Here is a 14,147-nt window from a genome sequence, read left to right as displayed (position 1 = left end):
CTTGAAAGGACAAAGAAAGGAATGAAACCAACAGAAAGACGTTGAACGATGTCATAGACAAGAAATCAAGGTGGAACAGGATTTGACACGTCTTAAACTTAAAAAGGTGTGTGTGGGAACACGTACAAGGAGAGATGTCTCTGTAGCGATTTTTGGAAATGTTCTGAGGTAATTTGGCACACAGCATGGTCATCCCGGGCCTCTTCCTGTACAGTTGCTGTAAGAAAAGGAGAACGTTGACATGCTTGCTCTGAACAATCACCATCAATGGGAAATAACACTTGGAACGTACAGTGGTGCCTCTAGTCAAGAGTGTTTTGAGATAAGAGCTGTCCCTGTTGTCTTTTAGGCTTTAATTGTTGGCGTTGCAAAGGCCACAGTGAACCCCGTAAAATGGCTTGCATTATTAGATTATAGCTGGAGATAGACATAACTTTGTTTTCCAACCATGGGAAGGAGGGAAGTGAAGTACAGTGCTGAGAAGAAGAAGTGGATTATATCAAATTAAAGAAAGAAATCATCAAAAACATGACAGCGGGTGTCATTAACTTGGTGCAAGCAACTGCCAGTCTGCACCATACTGAAGCAGAATGAGTCGAACGCCAGCCAAGAACGTTAAAAAAGATATTAACATTTATCCATGAAAATATGGAAAAGCTGCTGATGGTGTATTTGAAGCAGAAGCAGCTGGAAGGAAATACCGTGGACGTCCACTTTCCAAGGTAAGTGCTGTACATTATCATTACATTACTTCATAAAACTACTGTAGTTGTTTGTAGTACATTCTGTAGTATTGTACTTATACATTATGGCTTATCTAAAAGTTATTTTTTCTTAATGTTAAAATTTTGCTTTTTGGAGGGGGTGTGGGGGGGGCACCGATTAAATTTATCACAAATAATTTCAATGTTGATTTGAGTGTTTTGATTGAAAAGCTCCATTACAGAACCTATCAAGCTCAAAACATGCCTTCTCTGATAATTTATGAGGGAAAAAAAAAGTTAATGTGTACATTCAACTAGATTGTCTTTTACAAGAGTTCTTAACCTTTCTGACCTCAGGGCCCAACTTTTCCAATACAGAGCAGACTGGGGCCCAGTCAAATATTAACAATGAATTAGCACATCTTACTCCTGATTTTCCATCCATGCATTTTCTACCGCTTGAGCCTCTCTCTTTTATTTGTATAATTATATCTAAGTTTAATGATATAAAATCATGTATTAATCGCAAATATTATTTATTTAACACATAAATATTAGGCTTAGGTCAGGCTGATAAGTACTACCGTATTTTTCGGAGTATAAGTCGCACCTGCCGAAAATGCATAATAAAGAAGGAAAAACAACATATATAAGTCGCACTTATATATGAAACTATGAAAAAAAACTGCAGCTTATAGTCCGAAAAATACGGTAATCAAATATTTTGCATAAGAAGGGACTCATAAATAACTGATAAAAATAACTGATAAAAACATTACCATATATACAATTATGTTGTGCTAAAAAAAAAGAGATCAATAATGAATGTTTTTTAACTGTTGATCAAATTAAAGTGCAAATGAAAATACAGCTTCACCACTTCAGTCATCATTTTTGCGCTTAAAGGGGAACTGCACTTTTTTTAGGCATTATGCCTATCATTCACAATCCTTGTGTGACACAAGAACACATGTGTTTTTCTTTTTTTAATGCATTCTAAATATTAAATAAATGCCATCAAAAGTTCACTTACAATGGAGTCTGTGTGAGTCTATGCCTTTAAAAGCCCATAACTCATCCAAACACCTCCATTAAGGTTTTATATACATGATGTAAGTATATACAGGTAAAAGCCAGTAAATTAGAATATTTTGAAAAACTTGATTTATTTCAGTAATTGCATTCAAAAGGTGTAACTTGTACATTATATTTATTCATTGCACACAGACTGATGCATTCAAATGTTTATTTCATTTAATTTTGATGATTTGAAGTGGCAACAAATGAAAATCCAAAATTCCGTGTGTCACAAAATTAGAATATTACTTAAGGCTAATACAAAAAAGGGATTTTTAGAAATGTTGGCCAACTGAAAAGTATGAAAATGAAAAATATGAGCATGTACAATACTCAATACTTGGTTGGAGCTCCTTTTGCCTCAATTACTGCGTTAATGCGGCGTGGCATGGAGTCGATGAGTTTCTGGCACTGCTCAGGTGTTATGAGAGCCCAGGTTGCTCTGATAGTGGCCTTCAACTCTTCTGCGTTTTTGGGTCCGGCATTCTGCATCTTCCTTTTCACAATACCCCACAGATTTTCTATGGGGCTAAGGTCAGGGGAGTTGGCGGGCCAATTTAGAACAGAAATACCATGGTCCGTAAACCAGGCACGGGTAGATTTTGCGCTGTGTGCAGGCGCCAAGTCCTGTTGGAACTTGAAATCTCCATCTCCATAGAGCAGGTCAGCAGCAGGAAGCATGAAGTGCTCTAAAACTTGCTGGTAGACGGCTGCGTTGACCCTGGATCTCAGGAAACAGAGTGGACCGACACCAGCAGATGACATGGCACCCCAAACCATCACCCAACCATGCAAATTTTGCATTTCCTTTGGAAATCGAGGTCCCAGAGTCTGGAGGAAGACAGGAGAGGCACAGGATCCACGTTGCCTGAAGTCTAGTGTAAAGTTTCCACCGTCAGTGATGGTTTGGGGTGCCATGTCATCTGCTGGTGTCGGTCCACTCTGTTTCCTGAGATCCAGGGTCAACGCAGCCGTCTACCAGCAAGTTTTAGAGCACTTCATGCTTCCTGCTGCTGACCTGCTCTATGGAGATGGAGATTTCAAGTTCCAACAGGACTTGGCGCCTGCACACAGCGCAAAATCTACCCGTGCCTGGTTTACGGACCATGGCATTTCTGTTCTAAATTGGCCCGCCAACTCCCCTGACCTTAGCCCCATAGAAAATCTGTGGGGTATTGTGAAAAGGAAGATGCAGAATGCCAGACCCAAAAACGCAGAAGAGTTGAAGGCCACTATCAGAGCAACCTGGGCTCTCATAACACCTGAGCAGTGCCAGAAACTCATCGACTCCATGCCACGCCGCATTAACGCAGTAATTGAGGCAAAAGGAGCTCCAACCAAGTATTGAGTATTGTACATGCTCATATTTTTCATTTTCATACTTTTCAGTTGGCCAACATTTCTAAAAATCCCTTTTTTGTATTAGCCTTAAGTAATATTCTAATTTTGTGACACACGGAATTTTGGATTTTCATTTGTTGCCACTTCAAATCATCAAAATTAAATGAAATAAACATTTGAATGCATCAGTCTGTGTGCAATGAATAAATATAATGTACAAGTTACACCTTTTGAATGCAATTACTGAAATAAATCAAGTTTTTCAAAATATTCTAATTTACTGGCTTTTACCTGTATGTAATGTAGTAACATTTATAACAACAATTAAAATATACGTATTTTGATCATTAATTCAAAAAACGCATCACAACGTTCGCTTATTGTTCCACTACATCACTGGTTATTACTCATACTCACTGCAAACGTCATGAGAGCCAACAATCATAACAAAACATCCCTTACTGAATGAGGTCTGCTGTCATTAGGATGCCGACTAATAGGATGTTGATGTATTCCCATATAGATGAAAATGACTCATAATCCTTGCGAAGAAAAGGGGGGTGAAACCAAGCATCTTTTCGTGTCACTCTCGCAATTTCCGGGTCTAAATTGACCGACCAACATGTCGGAATACATCCTCATCCTTCTACTATCCAAGTGAGAGGCAAGATTTATGATCTACAATAAAGTTTGACGAGCAAAGGAAGTGAGGAAGCAGCTAACCAGCCGATGATGTCAAAATATCCACACAAGCCTGTGATTACGGCGAAGCTATAAATAGTTTATCTGCGTTAGTGCTTATAATAACAATATCACTAATACTTGGTTAATATTCAAGTCACAAGGCGCTTTTGGGATGTTTTTTATTGGGTTTTATGGGCGGAATAAAGGACTTAGCATTGGCTCCGCTGTAAGCAGACTTTTATTTACGAGTTAGAATGCATTAGAAAAAAAACAACACATCCGTAGTCATGTCTTTCATTATGATTGTTAGCAATAGGCAAAATTTCCACCAAAAAGTGCAGTTCCCCTTTATGAAACGTCATTATGACAAGAGATGTCCGATAATGGCTTTTTTGCCGATATCCCGATATTGTCCAACTCTTAATTACCGATTCCGATATCAACCAATACCGATATATACAGTTGTTGAATTAACACATTATTATGCCTAATTTTGTTGTGATGCCCCACTGGATGCATTTACCATTAATTGATTAACGTGGACCAAGTTGAAAAACGTATTCGGGTGTTACCATTTAGTTGTCAATTGCACGGAATATGTACTGTACTGTGCAATCTACTAATACAAGTTTCAATCAATCAAAAACAGGGGTTTGGTGGTAGCGGGAGTGTATATTGTAGCGTCCCGGAAGAGTTAGTGCTGCAAGGGGTTCTGGGTATTTGTTCTGTTGTGTTTATGTTGTGTTACGGTGCGGATGTTCTCCCGAAATGTGTTTGTCATTCTTGTTTGGTGTGGGTTCACAGTGTGGCGCATATTTGTAACAGTGTTAAAGTTGTTTATACGGCCACCCTCAGTGTGACCTGTATGGCTGTTGATCAAGTATGCGTGGCATTCACTTATGTGTGTGTAAAAGCCGCATATATTATGTGACTGTGCCGGCACGCTGTTTGTACGGAGGAAAGGCGGAGGTGACGACAGTTTGTAGAGGACGCTAAAGGCAGTGCCTTTAAGGCACGCCCCCAATATTGTTGTCTGGGTGGAAATCGGGAGAAATTCGGGAGGCTGGTTGCCTCGGGAGATTTTCAGGAGGGGCATTGAAATTCGGGAGTTTCCTGGGAAAATCGGGAGGTTTGGCAAGTATGCCCTACGTCCGTGTTTTACCGGATATGTACGCTCCGTACAGCGGCGTTTTAAAAAGTCATTAATTTTACTTTTTGAAACCGATACCGATAATTTCCGATATTACATTTTAAAGCATTTATCGGCCGATAATATCGGCAGACCGATATCATCGGACATCTCTAATTATGACTTCAGTCCCACTCTTCTTCTGTTTGATATTTAGGTTATACTGCCACAAAGAGTAAAACAACTTGCACTGAGCCTAGTCTATAAAATCGGCTACACCTCCCTGATACCGAAGTACATGTCAAACTACTTCCTTAACGTAAATGACCGCCATAACCACAACACCAGGGGGAGCTCCACTAACCACGTTAAACCCAGATTCCGAACTAACAAAGGTCTTAACTCATTCTCTTTCTATGCCACATCAATGTGGAATGCGCTCCCAACAGGTATAAAAGAAAGTGCATCTCTATCCTCCTTCAAAACCGCAATAAAAGTTCACCTCCAGGCAGCTACAACCCTAAACTAACACCCTTCCCGGATTGTTAATAATCAAATGCAGATACTTTTTCTTATGCCTTCTGCTCTCTCTCTCTCTCTCTCTCTCTCTCTCTCTCTCTCTCTCTCTCTCTCTCTCTCTCTCTCTCTCTCTCTCTCTCTCTCTCTCTCTCTCTCTCTCTCTCTCTCTCTCTCTCTCTCTCTCTCTCTCTCTCTCTCTCTATATCCTGATGATAACATTTAGTGGTCAATTGTACGGAATATGTACTTCACTGTGCAACCTACTAATAAAAGTCTCAATCAATCAAAAACAAGTGGTGGCAAAGCGTATTACAACCAAGTACTGTTGCAACCAAAGCTGAGAAAGAGATCGAGCTCAACAAGGGGCCGCGGCCCTATGTTTAAGAAACACTGCTCTATTACATCCGCACCACCGTGACTGTCAGTGTGTTGTCGGCATTCACTTGTGTGCAACTCACGTCAAACTGGGCCAGTATGGCCCCACTGCTCAGACCCTCCTTCAGGGTTACCATAGAATCCCTCAAAGCATGCTGGTCGAGCTGAGTGGGGTCCTGAGGGGACTTCTCTGGGATGTACTGGAAATCTGGTTCGGAGTCCACCTTCTCCTCCACCACATCGTAGATTGCTAGAAAAGGGACGAAGGTTTCATTCACAGTGTACATGAACAGAGTTCCAGGCTGAGGAAGTCTTCACCGGACCTTGGGATAATATCATTACCGTCAACATGTTTGAGAATTCATGTATTTGCTTTGATGTATGACTGCATGTGTAAATCCCCTCCTGACCCACTTTACAGTGACTCATCATCTTTTGAGCGCTCCCTGAAGCTGGTGGAAAAACATGCTTCCACATACGGCAAAGACGGAAGGGTATAGGAACACTACTCTACTAACCAGGCAACAGCAGATATGAACCTTTGTTTCTTGTTTCACGTCAACCAAAGGAAGCCTTGATGAAGCTGCGACAAGAAGTCACACATCCTCAAACAAAATAAATGAAACTACCGTATTTTTCGGAGTATAAGTCGCACCTGCCGAAAATGCATAACAAAGAAGGAAAAAAACATATATAAGTCGCACTGGAGCCCGGCCAAACTATGAAAAAAACTGCGACTTATAGTCCAAAAAATACGGTACTCAAGTCCTTAAAGCAGGCCTGGGCAATCATTTTGCCTCGAGGGCCTAATTTAGAGAAAAAAATGTACCTCGGGGCCGGTATATCTATTTTTAGAAACACTAATACAAAACCTCACAATAATGTCTGAATGCTAAAAACTAGAGATGTCCGATAGTGGCTTTTTTGCCGATATCCGATATTGTCCAACTCTTAAATACCGATACCGATATATACAGTCGTGGAATTAACACATTATTATTCCTAATTTTGTTGTGATGTCCCGCTGGATGCATTAAACCATGTAACGAGGTTTTCCAAAATAAATCAACTCAAGTTATGGACAAAAAATGCCAACATGGCACTGCCATATTTATTATTGAAGTCACAAAGTGCATTATTTTTTTTTTTAACATGCCTCAAAACAGCAGTTTGGGTTTTGGGAGGAGGTTGAGGTGGGCGGGGTTGAGGTGGGGGTGGGTAGCGGGGGGTGTATATTGTAGCGTCCCGGAAGAGTTAGTGCTGCAAGGGGTTCTGGGTATTTGTTCTGTTGTGTTTATGTTGCGGATGTTCTCCCGAAATGTGTTTGTCATTCTTGTTTGGTGTGGGTTCACAGTGTGGCGCATATTTGTAACAGTGTTAAAGTTGTTTATACGGCCACCCTCAGTGTGACCTGTATGGCTGTTGACCAAGTATGCTGTACATTCACTTGTGTGTGTGAAAAGCCGTAGATATTATGTGACTGGGCCGGCACGCAAAGGCAGTGGCTTTAAGGTTTATTGGCGCTCTGTACTTCTCCCTACGTCCGTGCGGCGTTTTAAAAAGTCATAAATTTTACTTTTTGAAACCGATACCGATAATTTCCGATATTACATTTTAAAGCATTTATCGGCCTATAATATCGGCAGTCCGATATTATCGGACATCCCTACTAAAAACGTTATGACAGATCGCCTTAAAAAACAGAATGGAATTGTAAATTTTTTTTACTGAATGAGACACCCAGAATGTACATGGAGGTCATAGAATTTGGGATTTACAATATTAACTATGAAGGATAAAACACTGAATATTGACAACATATGAACGTCACAACCCCTCTTGATCAACATATTTTACAATCAACAGAAACCCAACAAAAATGCAACAAACAGCGAAATATGAACGCTAAGGGTAAAAAAACAAAACATCTACTATCTGATATATCTGATATACATGTAGCTTTAGAACTTTGTTGTAAAAATCTCCTTCCGCGTCTGACCCTGACACCCGCATTTCTGGCTGACCCTCTGTGGAAACGCTCCCCACCCACAGTGCTTGGTGCCTCGTCTGAGCTGCTGTGATTTAGATTACCATAGTAACTAATTAGATTACCATAGTAACTAGTATATCATGCAAAAGCGCAGATTCCAACCATTGAAATACTTTGTATAGTTCAAGATTTAAGGTAATGTGAAAACATCACTGCACATCATAATGGCGACTATAGTTTTCATCTTAAAGATCTGAAAATTTTGGGGGGGAATGTCCGGCGGGCCAGATTGAAAACCTTAACGGGCCACATGCGGCCCCCGGGTTTTTAATTTCCCCCGGTCTGCCTTAAAGGGACTTAGTGAACATTAACAATTACTATTCTAGATTGAATCACTGTTATGTGATACTCGTTATGTACACTATCCAATGAGATTTAGTACATGGTCTATCAAAACCTTTTCTATGTAATGGGTTTTTTTTAATGACACATTCAGAAAGCGATTAATTTATGCATAATATGATGGTTGCACTCGGCGTGGCATTTCCAAACTTGTATCTCTTATCCAGCAAGGCAATTGAAGGATGCGTGTGGGCGACTTTTTAAAGCAGGTCTATATTCGCTGAGCTATTTGAACAACATTCACATTTTAGTATGTAATAATATATGTCTTCAATAACGTCAATCCCGGACTGTAAGCCGCTACTTTTTTCCTACACTTTGAACCCTGCGGCTTATAAAACGGTGCAGCTAGTTTATGGATTCTTTTTTATCGCTGACGGCCTTAACGCAAATAGTTTTTTTTTTTTTTTTTAAAACAAGCAAAAACACTGAAATTGTGTGTTAATGTTTGTGCTATGGCACCATCTTTTGGACAAGTATGCTCACTGCAGGTGACGCAGCAGATTTCTGTTTAAACTAGAGCTTTCAACCGGGAGTACAAGTGCCGTTCCGTCTACTAGTTATCCATAGCCTTACTACGCTGTTTTCGCTACAAGCAGTGTTTGCAAGTTTTACAGTATCCATCCATCCATTTTCTACCGCTTATTCCCTTTTGGGGTCGCGGGGGGTGCTGGAGCCTATCTCAGCTACAATCGGGCGGAAGGCGGGGTACACCCTGGACAAGTCGCCACCTCATCGCAGGGCCAACACTGATAGACAGACAACATTCACACTCACATTCACACACTAGGGCCAATTTAGTGTTGCCAATCAACCTATCCCCAGGTGCATGTCTTTGGAGGTGGGGGGAAGCCGGAGTACCCGGAGGGAACCCACGCAGTCACGGGGAGAACATGCAAACTCCACACAGAAAGATCCGGAGCCTGGGATTGAACCCCAGACTACTCAGCAACTTCGTATTGTGAGGCAGACGCACTAACCCCTCTACCACCGTGCTGCCCAGTTTTACAGTATGACTAAAACAATTCTTACCTACTCAACCGTCCCAGGTGTGATGTCTGTAGGAATGTTTTTGTGCATATTTTTACGTAATGTAATGAAGCTAGTGACGTTAGTATTAGCTCATATGCTAACACGTTTACGAGTGTCTGTGTTAGTAATATTAACTTACAATGGCATTTTTTTTTTTTTGTATTGTTTCAGTTTCGTAAATTCACCAAAACGTCACTGCAGAGTTATTGAGTCTGTTTAGCTGATTGGAGAGCTAGCCTCCGCAGCTAGTGGGTCCATGGTGATGACTTTTGTTTTGTTTGATCACCCGTTTTACTGCCGTGTTACAGGCACTGTTTGGAAACAATTAAGGTATGTAAATAAACATTTAGAATTTTTTATCTGTGTAAAAAAACTAATTTCACAACGTATATATCTGCAGCAGGGGTGCTCACACTTTTTCTGCAGGCGAGCTACTTTTCAATTGTTCAAGTCGTGGGGATCTACCTCATTCATATATATAATTTACATTTACTTATTTATGAAATATATGTTTTTGTTAACAAGTTAAAGGTGTTTAATGATAATGCAAGCATGTTTAACACATATAGTTAATATTGTTAAAAAATTAAAGGTGTTTAATGATAATACAAGTATGTTTAATACATATAGTTAATATTGTTAACAAGTAAAAGGTGTTTAAAGATAATGCAAGCATGTTTAACACATATAGTTAATATTGTTAAAAAATTAAAGGTATTTAATGATAATACAAGCATGTTTAATACATATAGTTAATATTGTTAACAAGTTAAAGGTGTTTAATGATAATACAAGCATGTTTAACACATATAGATTCCTTTCTTTCATGAAGACAAGAATATAAGTTGGTGTATTACCTGATTGTGATGACTTGCATTGATAGGAATCAGACAGTGGTGCTGATAAGGTCCGCATTTTCGAATGGAGGAGAAAAAAAGTCCTCCTTTCTGTCCAATACCACATGAAAGTGGTTGGTTTTTGGCATCTTATTTGTCCAGCTTCCGTACTCCTTTGTATGCACTTTACAAGAAATACATTGTCTGCAAACTCCGTAGCTTGCTAGCTTGTGCACGCCAGCTTTCTGAGACTCCTATTTTGTTAGCGCAACTGTGCAACTGTGCAGTCGGTTTTTGGAGTTTTGACGACAGGTACGGCGCCAGAGTCTGTTGAAATAAAGTGTTTCTCGCCTTCCAGTCGGTAATTTTAATGAGCTGGCAGCAGCCAGCGTCATCTCAGAAGACCCTCGGGTGCCGTGAATGTCAATCAAGTGACGAAAGTGACGTCATAGTGAAGATTTATGATCGCTCATTTTTAGGACTATTTTTTTAATGCCTGGCTGGTGATCGACTGACACACCCTCCGAGATCGACCGGTAGCTCGCGATCGACGTAATGAGCACCCCTGATCTGCAGCTTATAGTCCAGTGAGGCTAATATATGGAAAATATATTTTACTTCTAAAATTTAGTAGGTGCGACTTAAATACCGGTGCGCTCTATAGTCCGGAAAATGGTAATTTATTTTTTTTATTTTTTTTTTTAAATACAGAGGCCCCAGATAAACAGTGCATCAGGAAAGTATTCACAGCGGATTAGCATTTGGCAAAAACAATGCAGAATTAAAACAAACACCAGCGAGCACAAACAAAAACAAAGAATTTCCAAGCCGAAAATGTCTCACCATTTGGTCGCACCAGCAGGATGAGTTCTCCAGAGTGGCTCTCGCAGCTGGCCTTGATGAACATTACAACCTGGTCGTGGGTGTGGTCGGAGATGTCCCGCCCATTAATTAAGACGACCTGGTCACCTTCATTCAGACGTGGCACACACAGGTCAGCCTGACAAACAGAAACACATGAACACAGTAAAATAAGTGACATTTGTCAACACCTTACCTCAAATGCTAAAACTACTCATGTGAGAGCCCTGGCGGTGTAATAATTTAAGTGATTTAGGGACCACTCTATTCGCAAACCTTTCGATTTATGAACTTTTAGATCGAGCCAAATATGCCTGAGTGTGCGAACGCTTCATTCAGTCATTCATTTTGTGTCGCGCCTGCAGGCAAAAAGCAGGGCGCAGCGTTGTCGGAGGCGTGGCCCCGTCACTTGCTGCCCAGTACACAGTACTAGTCACTTCACTGCTTCAACATGTGTGCCTTTTCTGTGTTTTTCCCGCTTTTTGACAAGCTTTGTCCATTTTGCTAACTTAATGTGAGTCCCAAAAACTCAATAGACCAGCGTGGAAAGTTAAAACATTTGTTAAAACATTTATATTTGCGAGGAGTACATTAATGGCGCTCACATTGATGGAACAATCAATGAAGCAGGCTTCATACCACAGTACGTTTTATTTATGATGAGACCACTTTTCTGGAAAAATATGCCAGAGCAGACTTATTTCACACTGGAGGAAAATAACACTAAATTTAACCCTATCTCCCCTTCCTTCTCCTCCCTGTCTGCGGCTTTCTCTTCAGCTTCTATGCCAATGTTAATGTGGGTGAATTTGACTTGTTTAAATGTTTATTTTTGTAGCAATATGATTGTTAAAGTAAAGGATTTTTGTATATGCTGATCATTTGTGAGGGCACCAAAGAGACTTATACTGCTGCTTTCTCTGCAGCTCCTCTGCCTATGTTAATGTGGGTGAATTTGACTTGTTTAAATGTTTATTTTTGTAGCAATATGGTTGTTAAAGTAAATGATTTTTGTATATGCTGATCATTTGTGAGGGCACCAAAAAAGACTTATGCTGCTGCTTTATCTTTAGCTCCTCTGCCTATGTTAATGTGGGTGAATTTGACTTGTTTAAATGTTTATTGTTGTAGCAATATGGTTGTTAAAATAATAATAATAATAATAATAACTGAGATTTATATGGCGCTTTTTCTAAGTACCCAAAGTCGCTTTACATGTAGAACCCATCATTCGTTCACACCTGGTGGTGGTAAGCTACTTTCATAGCCACAGCTGCCCTGGGGTAGACTGACGGAAGCGTGGCTGCAATTTGCGCCAACGGCCCCTCCGACCACCACCTGTCATTCATCATTCAATTCACCGGTGTGAGTGGCACCGGGGGCAAAGGGTGAAGTGTCCCGCCCAAGGACACAACGGCAGCGATTTTTGGATGGTAAGAGGCGGGGAGCGAACCTGCAACCCTCAGGTTTCTGGCACGGTTGCTCTACCCACTACGCCATGCCGCCCAATAAAAAAAATAAAGGATTTTTGTATATGCTGATCATTTGTGAGGGCACCAACGAGACGTATGCTGCTGCTTTCTCTTCAGCTCCTCTGCCTATGTTAATGTGGGTGAATTTGACTTTTTTAAATTTTTATTTTTGTAGCAATATGGTTGTTAAAGTAAAGGATTTTTGTATATGCTGATCATTTGTGAGGGCACCAAAAAAGACTTATGCTGCTGATTTATCTTTAGCTCCTCTGCCTATGTTAATGTGGGTGAATTTGACTTGTTTAAATGTTTATTGTTGTAGCAATATGGTTGTTAAAGTAAATGATTTTTGTGTATGCTGATCATTGTGAGGGCACCAAAAAGACTTATGCTGCTGCTTTCTCTGCAGCTCCTCTGCCTATGTTAATGTGGGTGAATTTGACTTGCTTACATGTTTATTGTTATAGCAATATGGTTGTTAAAGTAAAGTATTTTTGTATATGCTGATCATTTGTGAGGGCACCGAAGAGATGTATGCTGCTGCTTTCTCTTCAGCTCCTCTGCCTATGTTAATGTGGGTGAATTTGACTTGCTTAAATGTTTATTGTTATAGCAATATGGTTGTTAAAGTAAAGTATTTTTGTATATGCTGATCATTTGTGAGGGCACCAAAGAGATGTATGCTGCTGCGTTCTCTTCAGCTCCTCTGCCTATGTTAATGTGGGTGAATTTGACTTGCTTAAATGTTTATTGTTATAGCAATATGGTTGTTAAAGTAAAGGATGTTTGTCTCTGCTGATCATTTGTGAGGGCACCAAAGAGACTTATGCTTTTGCTTTCTCTTCAGCTCCTCTGCCTATGTTAATGTGGGTGAATTTGACTTGTTTAAATGTTTATTGTTGTCCCAATATGGTTGTTAAAGTAAAGGATTTTTGTATATGCTGATCATTTGTGAGGGCATCAAAGAGACTTATGTGTGTGTAGAGCAGTGCATACAGCACAGTTCAGTATGTTTTGGTTTGTTAATAAAAATACAATTGTTAAGTTTGTTTGGTACACTTTATATTGTGTTCAAAGTCTACAAAACTTCACAAAAATATGGACTTTTGTCGAGGCTGCAACCTAGTATTCATATTTACATTGTTTCTTCTGGAGAAGTTTGCTTCGCTATACACACTTTTCTATTTACGAAACTCGTTCAAGAACCAATTAAGTTCGTAAATCGAGGCTCCACTGTACTTACTGATGTTCCTGGAGCTACTCTGGATACAATGATTGGCATCTTCTGGTCAGCTCCACCCTAGAAACACACACACACACACAAACAATCCTTGTTGGAAAAAGGGCGATTATCCCTGCACAGCATTAGTGTTATTAGACATGTCATAAGAATAGCACTGGTCAAAAATGATCATTGAACATGAAAGTTACCTTAACGTTGAAGCCAAAACGTCCATGTTCATCAGGCCTCATTTTGATCAAGACCAGATTATCATGAGGAACAATTCCATTCAGCTGAAAGAACAAAAAAATCAATTTTTACCGTAAAACAGTTCCAAAATGTACAAATTGGTAAGCAAGTAGATTTAGGTCCTTCGTGAAGGTGGAATGATGTTACGAAGTACATTTTTATGTTTCGGATTGTCTCTCCACAGAGTCAAATCATTAATTAATATGTACATTGTAGAATCATTCCACCCTGGAAAAAGAACGGTTCAAATAAAT

At 40.0% G+C, this 14,147-nt stretch overlaps 1 protein-coding gene across 1 annotated transcript in view; it reads right to left on the bottom strand.

Moving 5' to 3' along the window:
- ptpn4a (protein tyrosine phosphatase non-receptor type 4a) overlaps positions 1-14,147 on the bottom strand; it is a 189,445-nt gene that overhangs the window by 18,169 nt on the left and 157,129 nt on the right. Inside the window, exons 17-21 of the mRNA XM_061926597.1 lie at positions 13,854-13,937; positions 13,666-13,722; positions 10,933-11,089; positions 5,913-6,079; positions 127-217 (exon numbers count right to left, since the gene is read on the bottom strand). Coding sequence (XP_061782581.1) covers positions 127-217; positions 5,913-6,079; positions 10,933-11,089; positions 13,666-13,722; positions 13,854-13,937 — 556 coding nt within the window. The remainder of the gene's footprint in view (positions 1-126; positions 218-5,912; positions 6,080-10,932; positions 11,090-13,665; positions 13,723-13,853; positions 13,938-14,147) is intronic.

Source organism: Nerophis lumbriciformis, linkage group LG31 (assembly GCF_033978685.3).
Source record: "Nerophis lumbriciformis linkage group LG31, RoL_Nlum_v2.1, whole genome shotgun sequence".
In the NCBI taxonomy this organism is placed as follows: domain Eukaryota; kingdom Metazoa; phylum Chordata; class Actinopteri; order Syngnathiformes; family Syngnathidae; genus Nerophis; species Nerophis lumbriciformis.
The sequence above is the reverse complement of the archived record's forward strand: the minus strand, read 5'-3'. Positions and strand labels throughout refer to the sequence as shown.